The following is a 24,533-nucleotide window of genomic DNA, read 5'->3' on the forward strand; positions in this document are numbered from 1 at the left end:
TCCAGCACTGACTGACCAAGTGATTGTCAATGTATCCTGCCTTACAATAAATACTTATCCAAACACATGTTGAGAAAAAAAATCAAAGCAATGGGTTTATCTCTAGAACTACTGTCCATGCTGTCCTTCAGTGCTGGAGTTCAACAAATTAAAAACAGGTTGCTAGATATAGCAACCTGTATAGCCAAGAACTATACAGTCTGGCTAAGAAATGCTCAGGGGTGCATCAGAAGGTGTGGGACTCAAGGGTCAATGGGGAGGAGGAATTAGTGTGTTGTCCTAGGCCTGAGCAGAGGTAGGTTCTAATGCCCACTTGCTCATCAAGTTACTCTCTCAGCCCCGTGTACCTCACAAGCTGGCTTGGAGAATAGAATGGAACCCTGTAGGCCACCTAAAACAAGAGTAGGAAAAAAATGCCTCTAGGTAGATGTTGTCCAGGTGCCTATGTTTCTGCTTGCCTGATACCTGCTCAGCATGTACATTTGTAAACAGACAGATTTTGCAAAACATCTTGAGAGAGTGGTTTGGTGTAGTGGTTAAGTGTGCAAACTTGATTCCCCACTCCTCCACATGCACCTGCAGGCTTGTGGGCGAAGAGCAGCAGGATGTGGGGAGCCAGGAGAGGTCCATTAGTGCTTACTAGCTGCAGTGACTAAACAAAACTTGCATGTTCAGAGACAGTGATTTCAGGAGGCACAGGGAGGTTGGCATTCCATCTTGTGGACCTTCCAGGACATCTGACTGGCAATGTTGCAAACAGGAGGCTAGACTAGAGAGGCCACTGGGTTAATCCAACATAGCTGTTTTTATGGGAGAGAGAGAGCAAGCCATAGCAATGTGCAACAGGTGGAGTTGCTGGATGGAGTGAGAGACAAGGAAAGAGGTTGACGAGTACCAACTTTTGGATGGCTGCATTTGGTGTACAAAATTATAGTTGTCAATATCTAGGGGAAAATTGCAGGAATATACTTAACTTTGCAAAGAGAATCTTTTGACATTATTAAACTTGTCAGGCGATGGAGACTCAAGGCAGTATTCATTGAAACAATGTATACTTTATTGGAAACTCATAGCTGGATACAAAAGTTGAGACTAATATCTGGGAATGGGAGTCTCTTGGTCTTATGGAATTCTACATCAAAGCGATATCTAAACAAAACCGCTATTCTCAAAACAACAGGGAGTGAAGGTGCAAACTTTCACATGAGAGCTTCCGCTTATCTCTTTGCCTCTGGGAAGATGCTGGCCGACCGCGATATCTACTAACGGTCGCATTCCTTTGCTCTTTTTACAACCTAAACAAAGTTAACACTTCAAACGTCCCCTCTTTGATATGCATGCTAGCTACAGTATAACAAAAGGCTGTGGGTTAGTATGGAGAGTCCATTTGGTTAGTATTTTATAATTTCAGCATGATAGAGTTACAGAGCCTGACAAAACTCAACAGAAATCATGTTGCTGTGGAAAACAATATATTATCTTCCTCTGGTAATGTAAATGATTTTTTGTAGAGAAAATTGTTGTGGCTTTGAGTTTCTACCAATACTTTCCATAAGAGAAAAAATGCAAAAGCTGCTTGGCTTTCAGCCTTCCCTTCCCCCAATCCCTGAGTAAATACTAAAATGGAGTGTCTTCTATTATCATAATTCCAGAGGAGAATCTGCTGCAGCAAAAATGAGCAAGTCTTGTGGCATTTGAAAAACTAACCAGATTTCAATCAAGTGTTCATGGACCAAATCCTACTTCAACAGATATGAAGATATGCATTAGTTGCATCTGAAAATGTGGACTCCAGAGCAGGGTTTCCCAAACTTTTCTTTCCTGCGGCCTGGTTATTTTTACACTTCTCCTTCATGGCCACTGAAATTTGGGGCTGGAGCCAGGAGACTTTAGGGGTGGAGCCGGGAGACAGGAATTATGTCATTTCCTGTGGTGTCAAGGACCAAGTGATGTCACTTCCAGGACACACTGAACCAAAACTCCACCTTTTCCTGTGATGTCACTTCCAGGGCACTCCCCCAAGCCTGCCTCTTTTTCAGAAGTAAATTCATTTTCAAAAAAATCTCTCTGAAACCCGTACTGAGCCAAAATGGGGGTGGAAAGTGGGCGGTCCTCACTTTCCACCCCCACAACTGCATGCACCTATCTGTTTGTGTGTTCTTCCCCAGCTTGCAAGCACTCCTAATGCCCATGCTCAATTGCCTGCACCACCTACACACCCCTTCCTCAACAGCACTGGCCAGTGTATGCAGTTGGGAGTGCTGTTGCCATTGCCATCAGGAATGCTAGCACTGTGTACCACCCACACTGGGCCCTGGCAGCTACCTCAAAATATGCTGACACATTTAGTAGGCCCTTCCTTCAGCTGCTACTAATGAACCCTGCCTCAAGCTACAACCAAGCTTGCTTGGTTTCAAGAAAATCTTTCAACAGCTATTTTTCATACTTTTCTTTGGTTGAAACACTGGGAAATTGCTGTGAAAGGTAGCAGAGAATTGTACTGCAAATATTGAATTAATTTCAAGTTATATGAAGTCCATACAAGCTTTTCTGCAGTTATCCCAAAAAGGATATTTATAAGGGGCTTGCAGCTTTTTACTGGCTGTGTTTCCCATGCCTTTAAAAGCAACCTGTTGTGCAAATACTTAGCCAATGAATTTCTTTCATCCTTTTTAATATTTACAGGAGGAGTTTAATCTTGGTGTCAGACAGCTGTTAAAAGCAGGACCAGTAAAATGGTGCCAAGTTCATAGTACCATCATTTCCAGTGCTGTTGAGATATACCGCAGTAATCTCCAATAATCTCTTTCTGCGCCACACCTCTCTCACTCACTGACACAGAAATCTCATAGAAGGCCAGCTGGTTACAACTTGGGGTGCCAACTTTTCATTGGCAGAGCTCCTATGTCTGCAACAACAGTATGATGAACAGAAAAGTTTCATCCAGTAAAAATGGAAGGAAAGAAATAGAAAGGGAAATAAAGAAAGGGAAAGTATGAAATGGAAAGAAAAGGAAAGGAAAAGAAAAACATGGAAAGAAAGAACATAAACATAAGAGGAGCCATGTTAGGTCAGGCCAGTGGACTATCCAGTCCAAAATTCCCTCATACAATGCCCAAAAAGCAGAATGTCCACCAGTGGGGCCAGGGCACTAGAAGCCCTCCCACTGTTGCTTCCCCCCCTCCCAGCACCAAGAATACAGACAAAGCATCACTTGCAGGGAAAGAAAGAAAGAAGGGGAAGGCAAAGGGGGAAAAAGCCTTCCTCACCATCAGATGACCCCAGCCAGCAACAATTCTGCCCAGGGGTCATTTCATAAAAAAAATAGCTACTGGAATGAACATATGAAGCTGCCTTATACTGAATCAGACCCTTGGTCCATCAAAGTCAGTACTGTCTACTCAGACTGGCAACGGCTCTCCAGGGCCTCAAGCTAAGGTTTTTCACACCTACTTGCCTGGACCCTTTTTAGTTGGAGATGCTGGGGATTGAACCTGGGACCTTCTGCTTACCAAGCAGATGCTCTACCACTGAGCCACCATCCCTCCCCAATGCCCACTCCTTGCCCCTCCCGGCTGAAAAAAACACACACACACACCCTTCTTTGCCTCCCAGGGAAAGAACATACTGCAAGGCACATGAAAGCCCATACCTTGAAGAACACTTCATGGGTCTAAAGTGTCGGTGGATGCCAGCTTTTCTCTCAAACACTGGGTGCAGGGGAGAAGGAAGGAGAGGCAGACCAGCTCCTCTCTGCACAACACAGAGATGGGGCGGAGCTAGCTTTGCTGGGGGCGGGGCTAACTTTGGCTTTTCTTGTGACCCGGTAGTGAGGCTTCCATGGCCCAGTACCGGGTCATGACCCTGCAAATGGGAAACACTGCTCTAGAGCTCCTGTTGGAATAAAATTATTTTAGTCTTTGCCTCCTGATTGCTTTCGTGTTTGTTTTTATTTGAAAGGAGAAACAAAAACCTGGTGAGAATTCCTAGCTGTTCCACTAGGTGGCAGTAATTAGATACTGAAGAACAATATAATTGCCTGATATTTTTTGCTTGTGTGATACCAAATATGATTCTCTTTTAATTATAATAAATAAGGGTGAAAAAGTTATCAGTCAGATAGATGAGACTGATATCTTTTCAGAGACTACACAAAATAATATTAGGAAGTACATTAACAGGAATAGTAGCCAGACTGAATCCCTGTTATATTGTTACAGTGAACACATGTATATGTCTGTTTGTAAGAAAGAGCCAGCACACATTCACTTTACAATTGAAACCCTGAACCAGTACCTGGATAAATGAGGGGCTTGTATCACACATTCAGCTGTACATATGTTGAATGTAACATGAGAATTATTCAATGTATGGGGCAGAGGTAGGTCTAATTTTTTTTTAAAATCAAGGGTACACTGTACACAGAAGCCATATTCACAATCCTTGTACACTGTACTAGTGACAGACCTAGTATATTTAACACTTGGAATGGATAATTTTTAACACCCCAGCAGACACTATCCACTTACATTTCCTGCAGCCTTGCCAAGCTCCCATTGGCTTTCTGACTAGGCAAACTTTGGATGCACTTCAACCCATAAGAGCCTTTTTCAGAGGTCAAATAGTACAGAATAAAACAGGGGTGGCCAACAGTAGCTCTCCAGATGTTTTTGCCTACAACTCCCATCTTCCCCAGCCAGCATGGCCAATAGCTGGGGTTGATGGGAGTTGTAGGCAAAAAACATCTGGAGAGCTACCGTTGGCCACCCCTGGAATACAGCATACAACAAAATCCCTGTTATACTTGTAAGACAGTGAAAATTGATGTAGAACCCAAAATGGAACGTTCCAATCTCGAGCTTTTGGCCCCTTACTCATTTTCTAAATTTCCTTTGGAAGTTTATGCCACTGCAGTGTGCATTTAATTGTTGTTTATGTGTGCATTGAATAATTCTCATAATGAGCTCAATGCATGTACAGCGGAACGTGTGTTTTAAACCCCACATTTATGCAGGTACAGGATCCCAGTTTCAGTTGCAAAGTGAACACACACTGTTTCTGACAAACAGGTGTGTATATTTACATGCAGGTTGTGCATGTGTTCAATATAATTTGTAAACTGGGCTATTGTATACTTTTGTCCGCATGAACTCTTATGGCTGGTTTATGTATCTATGCATGTTATTTGATTCTGTAATTCTTGATGGCTTGGGACTGATTGCGGGGAGCAACTATTTAAAAGGAGGGCAATACATTCTAATCATTCCTCTCACTTGGAATGGGTGCGTGCGTTCCTCTCCTTAGCTATCACCAAGAGACCAGTATTTTCTTGTCATTAAGAAAAATCTTTGCAAACAGCATCCCTTATTTAAAATTTGGTGCTTACTGTCATTGTTAAGTCAGTTGGCAAAATTTGCCAAGTGAATTTAATTGTCCACAGTGAATATCCACAATCACATGTGGCACTTATACATTTTTGGTCCTTGTTTAATAATTTATTAACTCTCTATTTATTTGTTTTGTCATCCCAGAAGTGATGGCCATAGAACTAGATCCCTTGTCCCTAATAGCAGGGGGGGTTTTGAGCAGGAACACACAGGAATGCAGTTCTGGCTGGCTTGGTGTCAGGGGGTGTGGCCTAATATGCAAATGAGGTTCTGCTGGGCTTTTTCTACAAAAAAGCCCTGCCTAATAGTATCAAAACAGTAAGAGAGAGAGAGAAAGATTTTCTATTTGTTTCAGAAAATCTATCTTGCTGTATTGTGGGAACAGTACCCTATTTATGAGAGATTTGCATGTACTGGAGAGGTGCAGTCATCTATTCTTTGGCTTTTTCTAGGTCCGTGTCTTTACATTTTCTGTTGGTCAACATAATTATGACAAGGGACCCATACAGTGGATGGCCTGTCAAAATAAAGGTATTGGAAGTTTGGATTCTTTTATCACAGTGCTGTAGATTAATGACACTGATGGTTCCCCTCCATTTCAGGAACAAATGTAGAGAATACTGGGTATCAGGAAGGATATCAGGATGCTAGCTAATTTTAATTCTGTGGCTGATTAGAGCCCTCTCTGTACTTCAAAATCCGAGTCAGCTAAAGTTTACTCTTAATGTACTATTAAGCTCATAGGAGGTGCTTCCATGTGGCAGAATCTCAGCCCTGGAATGTCTGTGAATGTTGAGTCCATGGGCACTGGGGAGACTGCTTCATTTGGCAGTAAAGTGCCAGAAAGCTCTTTGATGCACTGGGATGTGTAATTTCTTAGGACAAAGTGCCAGTTTGGCTTTTAAAAATGAGAGATGAGTCTGAGGTTCAGTGCCATTTATGGTTGCAATATGGAAATGACCACAGAGATAGAAATACTCATGTCCCCTAGTGTCCTATTTGATTGGGAAATACAGCAGTCTGTACATGATGTGCCTGCTAGGCATTTGGTGACCCTGTTGTCAGTAACAACAACAAAAGTAACACAAAAGGGTGGGTAAGACCAGCTGTGATTGGTGATGCATCCTATGAACTTGGTAGTGTAAAGGCACATCCATGTCCTATGGACACTACACCTAAGACATGAGCAAATGAATCCCTAGGTTCATTTCCATGCAGTATTTTATTTCTATGCAGTTCTTTCCCTTTTCCCAGGCAAGTAATGATAGGATAGAAAAGTCTAGTGCCATTGGCCCTGTCCACACACATTTAGTGTTAGCCTGTTTTGAGTGTTCATCTTTCAGGGAGTAAAATTTGAAGCTTCAAATTCTATTCTATTTTATATTTCAGGTTACTATTATGAAATTCCTTCCATTGGTGCTATTAGAATCAACACACAGGTATGTTTGCAGCAATTGGTAAAGCAGTCAGCAACACTCTGAACAATGTCCTTCAATTGGCAGAGTCCAAACTGAGAAGAAAAGGGTTGTCAGATGAATATATTACACTCAGAAAAAAGAGCTCTATTAGATCAGGCCAAGATGTCAGCTGGTCTAGCATTTCAGGTGGTTTTGGGTTGGTAGCCATGATAGTCTGGCATAGGGATGGGATGGGCATAAACATAAAAAATGTGGCTTATGTTGGTTTGTGATCTTTACCTTTTTAAACCTCTTTGAAAGGGACTGCTGTCCCTTTATACGAGGTTTGCAAAAAGCTTGAAAAACAGCTGAGTGGCGGGGAGCAGCCTGCTTCCCATGGCTTCACTGTTTTGGGCTGTCTTATGCGCTCCCTTTAACTTTTAAAGGGAGTACACAAGAAAGCCCAAAAAACAGGTGAGTGGTGGGAGGTGCTCCCACCCTCTCAGCTGTTTCCCTTTGTTGTGCAGTCCATTTAGACAGTGCACAAGAAAGCCCAGAGCAAAAGCTCTGACCTGGATAGCCCAGGCAAGCCTAATCTCATCATATCTTGGAAGCTAAGCAGGGCCAACTCTGGCAGGTTCTTGGATGGCAGATCTAATTAGAATACCAGCATTTATTTATTTATTTATTTATTTATTTATTTATTTATTTATTTATTTATTTATTTATTACTTTAAATTTATATCCTGCCCTCTCTGCAAGCGAACTCAGGGCAGCTAGCAATCAATGATTTAAAATAATTTAAAACAAATAAATACATTTAAAAACATGTTGTGGTGCTATACACTTGTTATGGCGGGATCTTTCTTTTTCTGTTAATGATCCCATGATATTCGTAGCTCCTCAGTGAGAGGTGGTGGTTCTCACCCGGATTCAGGTGTTGAAGGCCTGTCGAAACAGTTCAATCTTTTAGGCCCTGTGGAATTGTGAAAGATCCCGCAGGGCCCTTATGGCCTCCGGGAGGGCATTCCACATTTCTGGTGCCGCCACCGAAAAAGCCCCAGCCCGTGTGGAGCACTGGCTGAATGTGCTCCCAGTTGGGAAGTGGAGCCAGGCTTTATTCAGCCACCTTTCTGAATATCCTCCAGTAAGGGTCAGTCACCAGAGGTCGCCATTACTTCCAGGTGCATTCACATACACACGTGCACACATGCACATTAAAATACAAAAATATAAAAAAAAACAACAGTTGAGTGGCGAGGAAGCACTCCCTGCAGCTCAGCTGTTTTGCTTTCTTGTGCAGTCTCTTTAAAGAATCTGCACAAGAAACCCGAAAAACAGTTGAGTTATGGAGAGGTGGTCCCAGCTGCTCAGCTGCTTCTCTTTCATGTGCAGTCCCTTTAAAGGAGGCAGTCCCAGCCTCTCAAGTGTTTCCCTTTGTTGTGCAGTGTCTTTAAAGGGACTGTACAAGAAAGCTGCAAAAATAGCTGAGTGGCAATGAGGGGTCTCTGCTAGGGATGTGCAAAAAAAATAATAATTCGGTATTACACGGATTCGGAAGTATACGGGGAAAAAAATTCGGAATCCCCGTATACTACTGAATACCGTATTCGGAATAGCCGCATATACAGTAGATGCATGGCTATTTCCGAATATACGGCCCTATTATACCCTATGGGCCATTGAAATCAATGGCAAATAGGGTATATTTGAACCCGCCTGGAGGGGAGGGGGTTTGAGGGAGAGCCCCCAAATTTTCAGGGGACCTGCAGGGGACTCTCCCCTCCAACCCCCCCAAGTCCCAAAAAGATTGGGCCAGGGGATCCCATTCCAGGGGCACCCAAAGAGGGTGCCCCTATTCCATCATTATACCCTATGGGCCATTGACATCAATGGCAACATAGGGCATAATTAGAGGCTACTGCAGGGCAGGGGGTTTGAGGCAGACCTGGCTGCAGCAAACCCAGATGCCAGCTCTCCAGCTTCCCTGCCACAGAACACACAATCTACAGATGTCAGCTCTCCAGCCCTGCCCCAAACAACACGGGGAGAGCTGGCCAACCACAACCACAACAAGCCTGCTGGTTCTGGGTCTCTCACCAGCTTGGCAAACCCAGGTGCCAGCTTCCCTGCCACAGAACACACAATCTACAGATGTCAGCTCTCCAGCCCTGCCCCAAACAACACGGGGAGAGCTGGCCAACCACAACAAGCCTGCTGGCTCTGGGTCTCTCACCCAGGTGCCAGCTTCCCTGCCACAGAACACACAATCTACAGATGCCAGCTCTCCAGCCCTGCCCCAAACAACACGGGGAGAGCTGGCCAACCACAACAAGCCTGCTGGCTCTGGGTCTCTCACCCAGGTGCCAGCTTCCCTGCCACAGAACACACAATCTACTCTATAAAAACAAGAAAGTGACCCAGCCCACACAGCCCACACACACCCTCGCCAACCCCCACCCCAACCAGAGGTAATTAAAAAAAAACAAAAAAAACCCAGCAGAATCACAAAAGGCCAAGCAACTCAAGTGTTTAAAAAGTGGCCTTTCACCAATAAGAAAACTTAGGCCAAATCAGTCAACAACACCCCCACCCCTAAAACCAGAACCAGGAAAAGGGGGACAAAAGTGGCCTTTTAAACAATGAAAATTAGGCCAAACAGCACCACCACCACCCCAATAACCTGAAGAGAAAAGTAACACAGCAGCAACACAACAAGCAGCAACAAATCAAACACTGAAACAGTAAAAAACTCAACTTTTAACAATACAGGAACTCCCCCCCCCAAAAAAAAACCCCTTCACCCTAACCCCAAGAAATCCAAGCCACCCAAATCAGGAAAAGTAAAAGGACACTGCACTTTTAAAAGTCCTCTCACTAAATTAAGATATGGGCAAATCAGCAACCCCCCCCCACCCCAGGCCCCCACCCCCAGCAGAACCTAACCCCAACCCCAAATAGGCTACCCACCCAGTACTCACCCACCCAAATCTGGACAAGTAAAGGGACTCTAGTCCTTTTACCAACAAAAACTAAAACAAGAACCCCAAAACTGTCTTACCTTGTCTTCTCTGAGTCCAGGGAAGTCTGGTAAGGCTGAGTGAGAGAGCAGCAGGCAGCAGCTGAAGCCAAGGGCCAGCCAGCAGCAGCACAATCTCTCTCACACCAACCCACATACACCAACACAGCAATGGAGGAGTCCAGCCAGGAAGACTCCTTAAAAAGGTTCTCTGGCCCTACAGAGAGCAGTTTCAAAAAATAGCACTGCTCTCTGATTGGCCAGACAACAGTGCTTACTTGGATACCCAAGTAAGCAAAAGATCAAAATAACAACAATGTAGCTGATGGCTGGGCCATCAGCTACACAACAGCCCTGCAAAGCATGCATTTGCAATGCATTTTGCAAATGCATGCTTTGGATTGGCTGCTGGGGCTCCTCTTCCCCCTCCCCCCCTCCCTGATCCCAGGGAGGGTATGGGAGAGGCGGGAAGAGGCCACTAAAGGCGGGAAAGTAGGCAAGCAGCTCCACTGAGGCTGCAGAAGCTACTTTCCCGCCTTTTCCATTGACAGCCGTATACTTCCGAATAGCTATTCGGCAGTATACGGCGAGCCGTATTCGGCTGCTGCATAATAGGCAGCAATGGGAATCGGCTACGACCAATTCCGTATACAGCCGAATCAGTGTTGATTCGGCTGTATATACGGTTCGGCCAAACCGAATGCACATCCCTAGTCTCTGCTGTTCAGCTGTTTCACTTTCTTCATCAGATACTTTGATTCAGGCTAACTTATCCCTTGGGAAATTTTGTTGGTTTTTAAGATACTATTGGGCACACATTTTGTTTTGCCGCTAATTTGGCAATCCAGATCCAATGCCTGATTGAATAACCATGTGGTACGTATTTTTCATGAGAATACCCTGTGGTACATATTTTTCATGAGATTGTGAAATGTTTTTTTAAAAAAAACATGTGAGCAAATCATCTTGTATTATGACAATGAACCTATGGACTATATATGTGTTGCATGCCAACAGTCTGTCTCTGTGGAGGTGACACTTACAATAGCAGCATAGGAGCCACTTTTCTATAGGTTCATCCAGGGGTGGAAAGAGCCATGTAAGCTCTTGGAGGACTGGCTACATCAGGTGTGTGGCCTAATATGCAAAGGATCTCCTGCTAGAATTCCACCCCTAGGTTCATCTTCCATTGCTGAAGTAGCCTTTAGAATTTTACTCCATAGGGTTGCCGGGTTGATGGGAAGAGATGGATGAGTGGCCCAATTCACAGATCCTTTTGGATGTGGACCGCAGATATGTTCCTATGTTGAGGGTTTCTGCCCCACATTTGATTGCGAGTGGCTGAGACAGTAGAAAAGTTTTAGAAAGATTCTGAATTAAAAACACTTCACAAAGTCCTCTGCAAACAAGACTGATCAATAAAAAATATATTTGCAGAACATTATAGACAGCTGGCCCCTATAAGAAAGCTTTTTCATTATTACTGATCACCTAACAATGTCTGTTTCTTTTGACAGGAGTACTTGGATGTTTTGGGGAGACCTATGGTTTTGGCTGGGCAGCAAGCCAAGCAAGTTCAGTGGACCAATGTCTATTTGGATGCACTGGTACGGTTGTATGCTAGCATGACATAGTAAAAGAAAGTGTTTAATGTAAAATGATGTGAAATGGTTGGATGGGTTAACAACATGTAAATGAACAGGGGATGAAATAACTCCCCTGTTGCATATGGCAGAGACAAAACTGCAAATATTTTAAAGGACAGGGTGAACATTATCAGAGTCTCCAATAGAAAGGCAGATGGCAACATAATTAAAATGACAAAAGGTTAATGCAAAGGATTGCAGGCAGGAAATACAGGTCATATGCAATGATGTAAGAAGGGAAAATAATGGCTTTGGGCAATTTATTCCATTTGATAAGCAACAGCAATTGCAAGAATAGTTTATGGATATTGTATTGACTAACAAGCAGAATGAAATATATGCATCTGTGAAACTGAGTTTCTGACTGTCACTTGCATACACAACTCAGTACTCTCCTAACAGAACAATAGTGGTATCAGGAAGGAAGGTGCACTTTCTCTAACTGCTTAATGCATTAATTTTTGTGGAGGGGGAAGGGTAAGGGAAATAATTCAGTCAGCCATGGTGGCAGGCCAGTGGATCTGCCATGTTTAGATTCAGTATACCACATTGAACCTAAGATTCTTTGGAGGGAAGACATACCCTGTCCTTTCCTTCTCTACTCTACTCACACCCAGAGCTTCCATTTTTCTCTCTGGCTCCCAGAGAAACTCATGCACAAGCAGTCTCTTTCTCTTCCCCTGCCAGACATTCACTGTATGGAGGCACTTTCTGTCTGATATGAGGAGCAGGAAGCAAACAGTTTTCTGTTTGAGTTTATTGTTGCATAGCTGGACTAAATAGTGAACATCAGAGGATCAGTGGCCTATCCAGTCTCACAGTGGGGCCAATCATCTGTTCAGGAGGGCCAATAAACATAGTACAATACAGCAACCAAGGCCTTCCCCTGATGTTGCCTCCTAGCATTATGTCTGCCTTTCTATAACCACTGAGGTCCATGGATGTAAGAGGATGTAAATCTGCTTAGGATGGTACTGTAAACCACTTAATCTGTTTAGATCCCTTATTTGAGTGGAAAAAACAAAGCTCCAACTTGTCCAGATTTCTGATGCAGACATCACCATAACTGGTGTTTGAATCAAGATTTTCCAAGCCAGGAGGATTTCAGACATGCCCAGAGTATAGGGGAAAGAGGGACAGGAGTGTGAGAACAAGCTGCATTTGTGTTTTTCATGAACCAAGAAGAGGTTTGTTGTGTTGTCTGAATGTTACCACCATGAAAATCGTCAGTCCTCTGTGGGCCAGCTACAAACTCATTTTCATCTGACATCTGAATATGACTGAAGATTGGGCCAAGAATTTTCAGCCTGCTGTTATCAAAGGAACACAACTCAACAGCTTCCTGTCTGCTCAGTTTATCAATGGGAATGTGAAAAGTAGAGAACGGGATAGGAAACAGAAATCACCTGTTCCTGTCAAAAGCTTTGCCAATTAAGGTTGAGCTACTCATGTATCACTAGTTACCAGAGAGTATGATCTCCAGGTCAAGCCCACATGACCATTTTAAATTCCACCTCTTAATGTACAATATCTCTTTTGGAGGGGAAGAGGAAGAATGTAATCAGTCTGTTCTGAGCTGTATATGTCAACGTGGGTCAGTCTTTTGTGTTATTAGAATTCTAGTGCTCAGAAGTTCATTGACCAAGCTTCCTTAGTTGCTAAAGAGGTGCTTACGGGAAATGTTATGGAGAAAGTTTGTATCTTCCTGCACATCCTGTTCTTTAATGTCAACACTCATGCAGGAATGCACTAGGAGAGAAGAAGGGTTATGAACTGAACTTGTCACAACACATAACCATTGCATTGTTTCCTATTTTAATGAATTTCAAAAAGAATGTCTCATTAAATGTCCAAGGGCATTAAAAATAAAATAAAATGTATGATTATGTCCAAGGCAAATAATAAACATGCAGAAATGAATCTTGTTTCAGTTCTAAGGATCTACTACAGTTGCATTATTGCAAGGCAGATAATGGGTTCTTACTAGGGATAGCTCCAGTTCATAAAAACAGGGTGCTTCCAATTTTTTTAGAAATTAAGATCAAATCCTCCTAAAGTTCAAAACTGGCTTGTGAAAACTGTACCTGGGTGCCAGCACTCACTAACAATGCAGCTATGTTCTCCCTTTTTCACTTACATAGCAGCAGTGATGGTGAATGTTCATTCTCAAAGCCTTTCTGCAAGGCCTTCTCTGCCTATTGTTTTGAATGCTGCAGTAAGAGCATGAAAGACATCAGAAAGCCTAAGGAATGTAGGTCTCCAGCATGCTGGGGTTGAGTGTTGACATCTAATGTTGCTGAAACTCCCTCCCAAGGAGGAGAAAAAGCCTCTTTTTTATGAGACCTCTCAAGTGAGACTGCTGCTAATGCCAACTAAATTATCAGGGAAGAAAAGATGCAACATGGCTCAGGGTTCCTATGGTTTGAGATAACTTTCAATTTTGCTGTGTTTGCAGTGATGTCATGGAAGAAAAGCAGGGTCATAAATCTGGAATAGTGTGAAGAAGATAATGCTTTGATGAGCCCATTCCAAGGAGTTCAGTAGTTCCTACAGAGATAAAAGCAATGTTAAAAGCTGCTTTGAGTCTGATCAGGGAAAAAATCAGGACACTACTACTACTACTACTACTACTACTAATAATAATAATACTCCTCACCAAAACTGAACACTGCCATTTATCTCTGTTTTGCTTGCCATCAAAACATCATAATTTGGGTTTCTGCAGAAATGTCATAATTTCTTCTTTACTGCCTTGTACAGCATAGCCCCAGGAGATCATGGACCTTTACAATTGCTCTCCCACTCAATGGTGTCTTGACTGCTCCCATCCTACATCCAGTGTATGACTTCAGCTAAAGTCCCCACTGTGGTGCCCCTGGGTGCCATGGTGCCTGCCAATATATCTTCTGGCACCTGCCAAGTGTTTTCAGAGAGTGGGCTTCTGATTGGCCATTGGAGATTTGATTCAAATGTTCCTTTTTAAAGTGTTCCTTTGGCCCCCACAGCACAAGGATCTTCATTGTGTGATAGAAGGGAAGCTGCAACAGCCATTTTACAGCTGGATCTGTCTCCTGAGGTAGCCTGCTTGTGGCAGTCATTTTGTGGCTATGCTTGTGGAATCAGAATTCCAAAGGTGCCCTTCGGCTCAAAAGGAGGGATTCCTGAGCTAAAGTATGTTTCCTGTTTAATGGATATTAGGCAAAGTCCAATGACCATGTTGTTGATTGGCTACAGAGTCAGTTCTAATTTATGTATGTTGCAACAGGCTCTTACTGCATTGTACAATACAGTTTCCCAACTAGATTTCTGTAAGGAACAAAAAAGGAAGAGGAACAAAAAACTTAACCCAATAAATATGAATTAAGAACCTAAAAGGTTAAATGCATACAGATGTCAAGAGTCACTCCATTTTGTTCCTCTTGCTATATGTATCCAATTATACAGTGCTATGCTTGTGCTAGCTATGCTGCTTTTGATGTAGCCCATTGCTTACTGCTTATCTGAGGGGAGGATGGTATGTCTGGATGCTGGTTAGTTGCTATGTAACCAAGGCCGAGAACTGGAAGAGATGCGACCCCGGAACTGATAACGACACCTGTGGTGATGAGAGCTTAATAGAAACCCCACGCAAAACCCCTGCTTTACCTTGGTGCACTTTAGCTTGAATTCTAACAACCAGGGCAAAGGTTTATAAATTGGAGGGATTGGTGGGAAGGTCAGTTCCAACAACGTGTGAAGCTGGAATAAAGATCTTAAACTCCATTTGTCTTTTCCTTGACTCTGGATCTGACAACAGATAAGAGTACTCAATCTTAATATCAATAGATATAGAACATTAAATAATAGAAATAATGCTGTCAAGTATGGTAAAATTCAATGGTGATGTATGGGTTTAGGGCCCTCCATAAAGCTGGTCTTTAAAACATCATGGAGGGCCGAGGTAACTTGGCTCTGTTATTCTCCCCCCCCCCCCCTCTTGCTTTATGGCTTTTGTAGTGAATTAGAAAAGGAAACTAGAAGAGAAGAGAAGGAGTGACACCTTCCCATACATTCCTGCATGGGAGTGTAGACCATCTGGGAAAGCAAGGATGAGATACTGATAACGTAGTGAGAATGTAGATTTTTATGATAGTTTATGCGCCGGCTGGCATTCCTCACCCTTTCCCGTGAGAACCCTTTGATGTATGTCTTAAAAGAAGTGTATCAATGTATTCTTGGCATAACTCTCAAGGTCCTGCACCAAGAGAGCATCTCGATTTAGCAATGGCTTCCGGTCTGGGATTCTAGCTGGGCTGACATCCCCTGAATTAAGGGGAACTTAATTTTCTGTTCGGGGTAGTAAAAAACCTTTCTTTTGGCTTTCTGCCTACATTTCTCAGTTACAGATTTGTCCAGGATACGCGCAGCAACTCTAAGGCGGTTAACCTCGGCTGATAAAAATCTCGGAGGAGATGTTTTTGAGGCTTTGAGGACCACTGAAGGAGAGTGGCGTTTTCATCATCTACAGAGGATTATAGAGCCATTTAATTGGCTTAAGCCTGTCAAGATCTCATTCTCTTTTGGAACTGATAAACATCTGAAACTTGAGAAGACCGAAGTTTAAGCTGCGTAGCTGTAAAGAGATACTTGATTATAATCTCTCGCTCCGGGACTTTTTAAAGCTAATCTAAATAACTTTGGAAGGTGGGAAGGATTGAATTACAAAAACGGGGAACTGAAGAAAAGAAAGCTTAAAACTTGGACTCTGTTAAATTAAGGACTTTGTTAGAAATTGTGAAAGAAAAGAATTGTTTTGAATACCTGTGGTGACTGACGAATGCATCGGCGTCACAGCTCTGCACTCTCTAAAATCAACATAACAAGCACTTCAAACATCGCGATAATTGGAGAACACTGAGAATGTGAACTGGGGCCTAGAGAAGAGGAAGTAAAGACTGAAATGAGACTAACAAAGACTGTGAGTTTTGGATACCATTGAGAACGAGATTTGGGGCCTAGCACAACAGGAAGTAGTAAAGGTGAGGAGCAAGAAGAAGGCCTACGCTAGGAATTTTAACCACAGAGGAATTTTAACCAATGGTGATCGCCATTTGGAAGAAAAGAAAATTGTCAAAAACTGTCAAAAATCAATATTTAAGCTCAGGAAGGTCGGAGAATGCCAAAATTAGTCTTATTTTAAAGGGCAAGCTCTAAGCTATTAGATTTGGTGTTCGATTTTAGATTTGGAGACTTCAAAATTTTTGAAGGTTTTTTTTTATGTCAGAAGAAAGACAAACTCGTGCAAGAGCCCACTCTCTGGATAGAATGCAAGGTCAATTAGATGCTATGGAAGCTAGGATTATGAAGGGTGTGGAGAAGATGTTAACATCTTGTAAAAAAGAACTTAAGAAAGACATTGGAGATCTTAAAAAAGAAATGGAAGATTTCAAAAATGAAGTGGTGGGAGTGACAAACAGAGTCAAGGATGTTGAAGAGAAAGTTAATGCACATGCTTCCGCCTAATTAAAGCTGCAAGAGAAGGTAACAGTTCATGACTGCAGACTAATGGAAACTCAAGTGCATCTGAGAGGAGTACCTGAAGGGGAGGGAACTGATTTAATGGAATTTATGGTGAAAATAATTGCTGACTTTTTGGAGGAAGATCCTGAAAGGTCTAGAAACATGTTTGACAGTATGTACAGAGTTAATTCATCATATGCAAAAGATAAAGGCCTACCAAGAGATATAGTCATAAAATTAAGGACAAAAGACATGGCAGGGAAAATTCTGAATAAAAATTTCCAAAAGACTTTGATAGTGGAAGGGAGCAGAGTTAGAATAATGAAAGAGCTGCCAAGACAAGTGATAAATGACAGGAAGAAATACAAGAAACTGACAGAGAAGCTACGTGCTGAGGGAACGAGATACAGATGGATAATACCTGAAGGTTTGAGCTTTGAGCTATGTGGAAGAAGGATTACAATAAGGAATGAGCAGGAGATGGGTAGCTTTTTTGAAGAAAATAAAGACTTTGCACCATAATGGATTACAAATTACTATTTTGGAATGTGAATGGATTAAATTCACCACAAAAAAGAAAAGAAACATTTCATTGGATTAAAAAACAAAACTGTAATATAATTTGTCTACAGGAAGTTCATATACAACAAAAGGATTATAAATTTTTATGGAATAAACAATTAGGGTTGGAATTTTTTTCATTGGCGGAACAAAAGAAAAGGGGTGTGGTTTTTTATATTAAGGAACAATTAGAGCCAAAATTGATATTTAAAGATAAAGATGGAAGATATGTGGCAGTGGAAGTAATGATTAACGCAAAGAAAACGTTGTTATTAGGACTATATGCACCAAATGGCGCATAAGACATTAATCGACAGTTGGATGAAGTGTCCTATGACCAGATCTTGATGATGGGTGATTTTAATGGAACAATACAAAACAATATAGATAGGTCTGGCCAAAAGGGCAACAACAAAGAAGGGAAACTACTAAAATATTTTTTTGAGTTGGTTAAACAAGAAAGTTTGGAAGATATTTGGAGAAAATTTAACCCTGAAGTAAGAGACTATACCTTTTTTTCAGCAAGACATAATACTTTTTCTAGAATTGATATGTTATGGGGTTCTAAAAATTTGGGCCTCATAACTAGAAAAGTAGAGATTCTACCAAAGATATATGCAGATTATTATATTATTATTATTATTATTATTATTATTATTATTATTATTATTATTATTATTATCATCATCATCATCATCATCATAATCCAATATTTTGGGCCACAAAATTGCAAAGGAAAACAAGAAGATGGAGAATAAATGAGGATTTGTTACAAGATAAGAAACTGTGACATTTCTAGAAAAGGAAACCACAGCTTTTTTCCAAATAAATGATACTGATGATATAGAATTTCAGACTGTTTGGGATACTTACAAAGTGGTACTAAGAGAAATATTGATTACATTGAATAATAAAGATAAGAGGGCAAAAGAAAAACAGATGTTGGACATTCAAAATAAAATAAAGAAAAAACAAGGGGAACTGAGAAAAAGACCAGGTGGTAGCCCCTGGCATCATCGACCACCAGCTCCACAACCTATCCAGATTGGGAATCAGGGTCATCATGAAGTGAAAGAAATTTTAGATGCCAAAATCAAACGTGGAGTGTTGTATTATTTGATCAAGTGGAAACACTTCCCTGCCAGCCAAAATGAATGGGTGGCAGAACAAAATATATTGGCCCCGGATTTAATTGCTAAATTCTACAAGGCGTTTCCTCATAAACCCCGACGTTGATTAAAGGGGGGGCAGTATGTCAAGCATGGTAAAATTCAATGGTGATATATGGTTGTAGGGCCCTCCATAAAGCTGGTCTGTAAAACATCATGGAGGGCCGAGGTAACTTGGCTCTGTTATTCTCCCCCCCCCCCCCCTTGCTTTATGGCCTTTGTAGTGAATTAGAAAAGGAAACGAGAAGAGAAGAGAAGAGAAGAGAAGAGAAGAGAAGAGAAGAGAAGAGAAGAGAAGAGAAGGAGTGACACCTTCCCATACATTTCTGCATGGGAGTGTAGACCATCTGGGAAAGCAAGGACGAGATACTGATAACTTAGTGAGAATGTAGACTTTTATGATAGTTTATGCACCGGCTGGCATTCCTCATCCCTTCCCGTGAGAACCCTTTGATGTATGTCTTAAAAGAAGTGTATCAATGTATTGTTGGCATGACTCTCAAGGTCCTGAACCAAGAGAGCATCTCGATTTAGCAATAATGTAGTTTTGTATCTACTTGACTCGTTCTTTTGAGAATCGCATGCTTGACAAATGCAGGTTATCAAAAATACATGTATTTATTGATTTAAAAATAGTTATAAGCCAAAACATAGCCTCAGTAAGAATTAAAAATGCAGTGTCCACAAACAGGACCTTATGTGACCTGATGCATTTTGGCCAACTGGCCCTATTCAGCAGTCAACAGTGAATATAGAAAACAGTAAAGGTCGGTATAAAGAAATCAAAGCCCTGACACATCTAACTAAATGTTCCCTTTCTCTAGTGCCAAAGATTCACCACCCCCTTTGGGTGAGGGATCTCTCCCCAGCTACAACTTGCTTCCAACCCAGCATTTTCCCAGAGAGATCAACCTCTCTGTCTGCAGCCTCTCCAGAGAAAACAACCGTGTCTGTAGCTTGACCTATTTATGGTTTTCTCCCAGGTCCCAGTCCTCTGAGCCAGTTTTCTCTTCAAAACTGCTTTCTCCCAGTTAGAGGGACAGAAGGGATCCTGGGAGATGTAGGCCCTATAGCTACTCCTACACAGATTTCTCTGGAGCCAGTAGGTCTCACTAGACCTAGGCTCATGACACAGCCATGTGCTATTTAAAAAACAAAAACAAAACCTCTTCTTTTGATCTGACCTGTTAATTACATTTTAGTAAATTTTCCTTGATTTTTTTCTGTTTTGGTACATAATATGGACAAATGTCCTTATGATCATTTCCTAGGAACTTGGCCTGGTCATTTCTGGAACTCTGCCTGTCTTCAATTTGACAAAAGATCAAAGCGGAAATCAGGTAAGCTGATGCTTAACAGTGTAAGAAAGAAATAAAGTAATCCAATTGAAGCCCTGTTGAGTCATAATTTTCATGCTCCATTATCATGTAATCAGTGAGCAAGTTGATCTGTGATCCTCCCAACACACCTGATCACCATCCTGTATACATAAGGGCATAGCAATATTGGTGAGCACAAACAAAGCCTCAAAACTTTGAGGTTTGATTATGTGCAAGGGTAATTTCATTTTAAAAAGAGGTGCCAGAGCTCATTAGCACAACCCATTTGCATATGCCACACACCTAGGTTTGCCAAGTCCTCCAGGCTGCCAGCAGGGGACTTATTTCATGCACACACAGCATGATGACATCACCTGGAAGTAAAGTATTGCACCAGGCATGTCGTGCGGGGATGCTCTAGGAATTCACAGGAAACCTTATGGTTTTGCATGAGAATGCTCCAGCAATTGGGGGGAAAACTCTAAGGTACCATAGAATTCTCCCAAAATTGCTACAGCATCCCTGTTCAGAACCATAGAGTTTCCCACAAATTCTGAGAGCATCCTCACACAACGGGCCCTGCGAGATACGTCACTTCCAGGCATCATGCACCTTGTGGCCACAGTGGCATGATGATTTCCATCTGTTTGCTTTATATGTTTTGGTTATTTTCCCATTTTTTGTAAAGAAAGATATTAGAAAGTTTCTCAAATCATTAGAGTTCAGCAAAATTCTCACAGGTGGTTTGAACAATGGAGCCCGGAAGCGAGTATTTGGGGGGGGGGGGGGGAGGTTAAGAAAGAAAGAGCACAATAACATTTAGAGGTTCCGGAGCTCCACTCCTGTGAGGTCCTGCTGAAAATGAGGCCTGATTATGTGTACCAAAGATATTAAAGACACAGTGTTGTATTCACACAAAATGGCAACTACACATAGTGAAAGACTTGCACAGTCTCTCCATACACATGGTCGGATCACCCAAATAACACCTACACAAACTTTGAGGGGCCCTATTTGGATATATTTTGCCAATTGGGAGTAGTGGTTAAGTGTGCGGACTCTTATCTGGGAGAACCGGGTTTGATTCCCCATTCCTCCACTTGCAGCTGCTGGGATGGCCTTGGGTCAGCCATAGCTCTCTCAAGAGTTGTCTTTGAAAGGTCAGCCTCTGTGAGAACTCTCTCAGCCCCACTCACCACACAGTGTGTTTGTTGTGGGGGAAGAAGATAAAGGAGATTGTAAACTGCTCTGAGACTCTGATTCAGAGAGAAGGGTGGGGTATAAATCTATGGTCTTCTTCTTCTATAATGGGATTAATTTGTCTTACGTACAAGTATCTTGATGGATCTGGGACTACTGTACCAATACAATTAGATTGAAGAGACCTGTGTAAATTCATACTTGCAGGAATTATGTTATGTCCTTCCAGACAATAACCCTGTTATATTCATTATCTAATATCTAGCTGCAAACAAGAAATGAATGTCAAATTTGGGCTCCTTCCCCTCCCTCTGCCTCTCCTGCAGCAAACACATAGACCTGATGCTGTGCCAGAAATGGCTGACCAAACACCAGCAGATCTTGAGCAGTGACCTCAACTGTAGGTTGGCAGCACCCCAGGTGGTCCTAACATTCCCAAGCCCCAAAGCGTCCCTCATCACCAGTGGAGTTTGTGTGCATAGCCCTCATGGCCACATCTATGTTGGCACCAGTGTCCATGACCATACAGCCATGGGTGACATTTGTGCTGCCCAACCACCACCTCAGGCTACTCTGAATCATGGTGTAGATGTTTGCTGCTATGTGGTCTGCACCCTTTTCCTACATGTGGAGCAAAACTATCTTGTAGCCAGGTGGCAGGACTTTTCCCTCTTGGGGCCTTGGTCCAACAGTCTGCAGGTACTCTGTGAGGGAGAGTCAGTGAGGGAGAGGTAGCCAAGCTGCCAGTCACTCCAGAGGTCCACCGTAAAATGGATGGTTTGGCCTCATGCTCTAGAGAGCTTGGCCTTGACCAGTGCCACAATGGAGCAGTGCATGGTAGATAAGACTTGCCTGCTCGTTGTCCTCCTTGAGGGCACAAGTAACCAGGGAGCCAGGTGATGGAACAGCCAGTGAAAAAGCTACAAGGGAGAAGGGTTGACCATCCATAGCAATCATCTTGCTAATGAGATGACTGTTTCCTCAGCCCCCTGCCTCACTTTTTTGTCTGGCAGTGTTGGCATCTCTGAGGGCATGACCTCTCAGAAAGTTTCCTGCCTTTGAGTCCCAACCATGGTGCCTTGATATTGAGCCTTTCTTTGCTGCTGAGAGGAAGTGGGCCTCTTCTGCCTCCCAGTAGCCACCACTTCATTTTCTAGTGCCAACAAACTGAGGTGCAGCCTCTGGAGGTGCCTCTGGAGGACAGGTTTGGGGTGTCCCTGCCCCTCTGGACATGGGTACAGTACAGCTGGCATTCTGCTGCACATGAGTCACCAGGGATGGTACAGAAGTGTTTCCATGTGGTGGAGTGGAATCATAATCCCCCCCCCATGTTTGGAGCAGGTGTGTGTGTGGGGGGTCAATTTTATATTTTGCAATAAAAGAATTCAGACACATAAATTCACTCATTGTTTTACTTTCTGAAAACTAACCTTTACAAAAATCTTATGCAGAACCAGTTGATACTTGGTGTAATGGGGGTGGATGTGTCACTTGAAGAAATTAAGAAGCTGACCCCACGGTTTACAGTAAGTCTCTTGTTCTTTTGCCAGATTGCTTATTTTTAACTTTCCTAAAACCCAAGTTTTGCTCAGACCAGACCTCTCTTCCAGTCTGTCTTGTGTCCCTCTGGCTGAAAGTTGAAAGATTGCTTGCCCTTCCTTCACCCTACTATTTCATTGATTTTTCTTTTCCTGCAGCATTGTTTCAGGGACATAATTGCTTTCACATAAACCATTTCTTCCAGGGTTTTGTCTGAATTGCTGGGCCAGTCATAGCTAACTTCTAGGCAAAGGCTGTGTTTGGAAAGAAGCCTGCAGGATAGTCACCCCTGTGGTGCTATGGTAGCATTATCTCATTGTGCTGTAGATACTGAGACTTATCTTTACCTTATGGATAATGAACTTGAACACATTTTTATACAGTGCATATTGGGTCAAAAGTTAACTGGTTAGTCTCTATAACTGCTTACCATTGTCCAAAATAGAAATCAAAATGATTTTTTTTTACACATTAGCTCCAGGTTAACATTGTTAAGTCACATTTGTTTCAGCCCATATTTATTACAGAGTATTTTCCATCTGGCCAGAATTACTGATTTTTAAAAAATCTTAATTTAATACCATTACCATTGCATTATTTAATATTGCGTTTTTCTCTTCTCAGTTGTGTCCAAATGGTTATTACTTTGCAATTGACCCCAATGGTTATGTGTTGCTTCATCCAAATCTTCAACCAAAGGTATGCAGAATCTTCTAGACTGTAAATTATTTTTACTCCAGTCTATCACAAGGGTGGGGGGGAGGGATCAAAGAAGCATGACTGGACATGTAGTGCAGTGGTTAAAGTGTTGGATTAGGTTATTGAAGACCCAGGCTCGAATTCTTGTTCAACCATGAACAGTTTCGCTCTCTCCCAGCCTGGAGGAGTGGAAGGCCATGTATGCTATTGTGAGTTTCTTGGAAATGGGCAGGAAAACAGTGCCCAGGTTATATGTACCAAGCAGAACATTGGCACTTATTAAACAATGTTCATTGGACCCAATTCATACATCAGGGTCCTCAACTTTTTTGAACTTGATGGCACCTTTGAAATTTTGACACAGATGGTGGGCATAGCCAGTCCGTTGTTCAGTGACCTGTCAGAAGCCCTACTGGACAAAAGTCAACCTGCCCCAACCCACTTTCTAGAAACACTTGGTAGGTGCCAGGAAAGACGTTGAGAAGTGCCACAGCACCCATGGGCACTACACTGGGGACTCCTGTCACACACTTTTTATCCTCATAGTATGTGGGAAGATCTGATATAAACCAGGGCTTATTTTGTAGAAAAAGCTCAGCAGGAACTCATTTGCATATTAGGCCACACCCCTTGATACCAAGCCAGCCAGAACTGTGTTCCTGCTCAAAAAATGCCCTGGTATAAACCATCACATTCTGTGGAAGGATACCAGGGTCTTGTCAATTAAAAGCACTGTAATGGTGCATGTGTGTATGTTTATATATATATGTGTGTGTGTGTGTGTGTGTGTGTACCTAGTGTATGTTTATATATATATATATGTGTGTGTGTGTGTGTGTACCTAGTCCAATACAAAATTCCCTTTGAAATTTACAACTTCAGGAGTCCATTGGGCATGCTCAGTTTGCACAGGGCAATGGTGAGGACCAAAACACATGATTGCTGCTTAGCATGGTCTGCCTTTGAACCCTAGAACACTCCTCATAATCCTTTACAATGCACAGGAGTAGGATCAGTCAAATCACTACAATCCATTTGAATATTGAGAAATATAGGTTAGTGGATCCCTATCAGATATTTCCCAGTTGTAAAGCCATG

The 24,533-nt window shown here is 42.3% G+C and overlaps 1 protein-coding gene across 5 annotated transcripts in view; it reads left to right on the top strand.

The window, feature by feature from the left end:
* Nucleotides 1-24,533, top strand: part of CACNA2D1 (calcium voltage-gated channel auxiliary subunit alpha2delta 1) — a 1,217,365-nt gene that overhangs the window by 993,823 nt on the left and 199,009 nt on the right. For all 5 annotated transcript variants that reach the window (XR_009555717.1, XM_060244655.1, XM_060244656.1 and 2 more), the window contains exons 13-18: nt 5,840-5,918; nt 6,777-6,826; nt 11,321-11,410; nt 19,950-20,018; nt 22,649-22,723; nt 23,361-23,435. Coding sequence is in view for 4 of the 5 variants with exons in the window: in XM_060244655.1 (XP_060100638.1) it covers nt 5,840-5,918; nt 6,777-6,826; nt 11,321-11,410; nt 19,950-20,018; nt 22,649-22,723; nt 23,361-23,435 (438 nt within the window). In the remaining variant the exon portion in view is untranslated. The remainder of the gene's footprint in view (nt 1-5,839; nt 5,919-6,776; nt 6,827-11,320; nt 11,411-19,949; nt 20,019-22,648; nt 22,724-23,360; nt 23,436-24,533) is intronic.

Source organism: Heteronotia binoei, chromosome 8, assembly GCF_032191835.1.
Source record: "Heteronotia binoei isolate CCM8104 ecotype False Entrance Well chromosome 8, APGP_CSIRO_Hbin_v1, whole genome shotgun sequence".
Taxonomy (NCBI): Eukaryota; Metazoa; Chordata; class Lepidosauria; order Squamata; family Gekkonidae; genus Heteronotia; species Heteronotia binoei.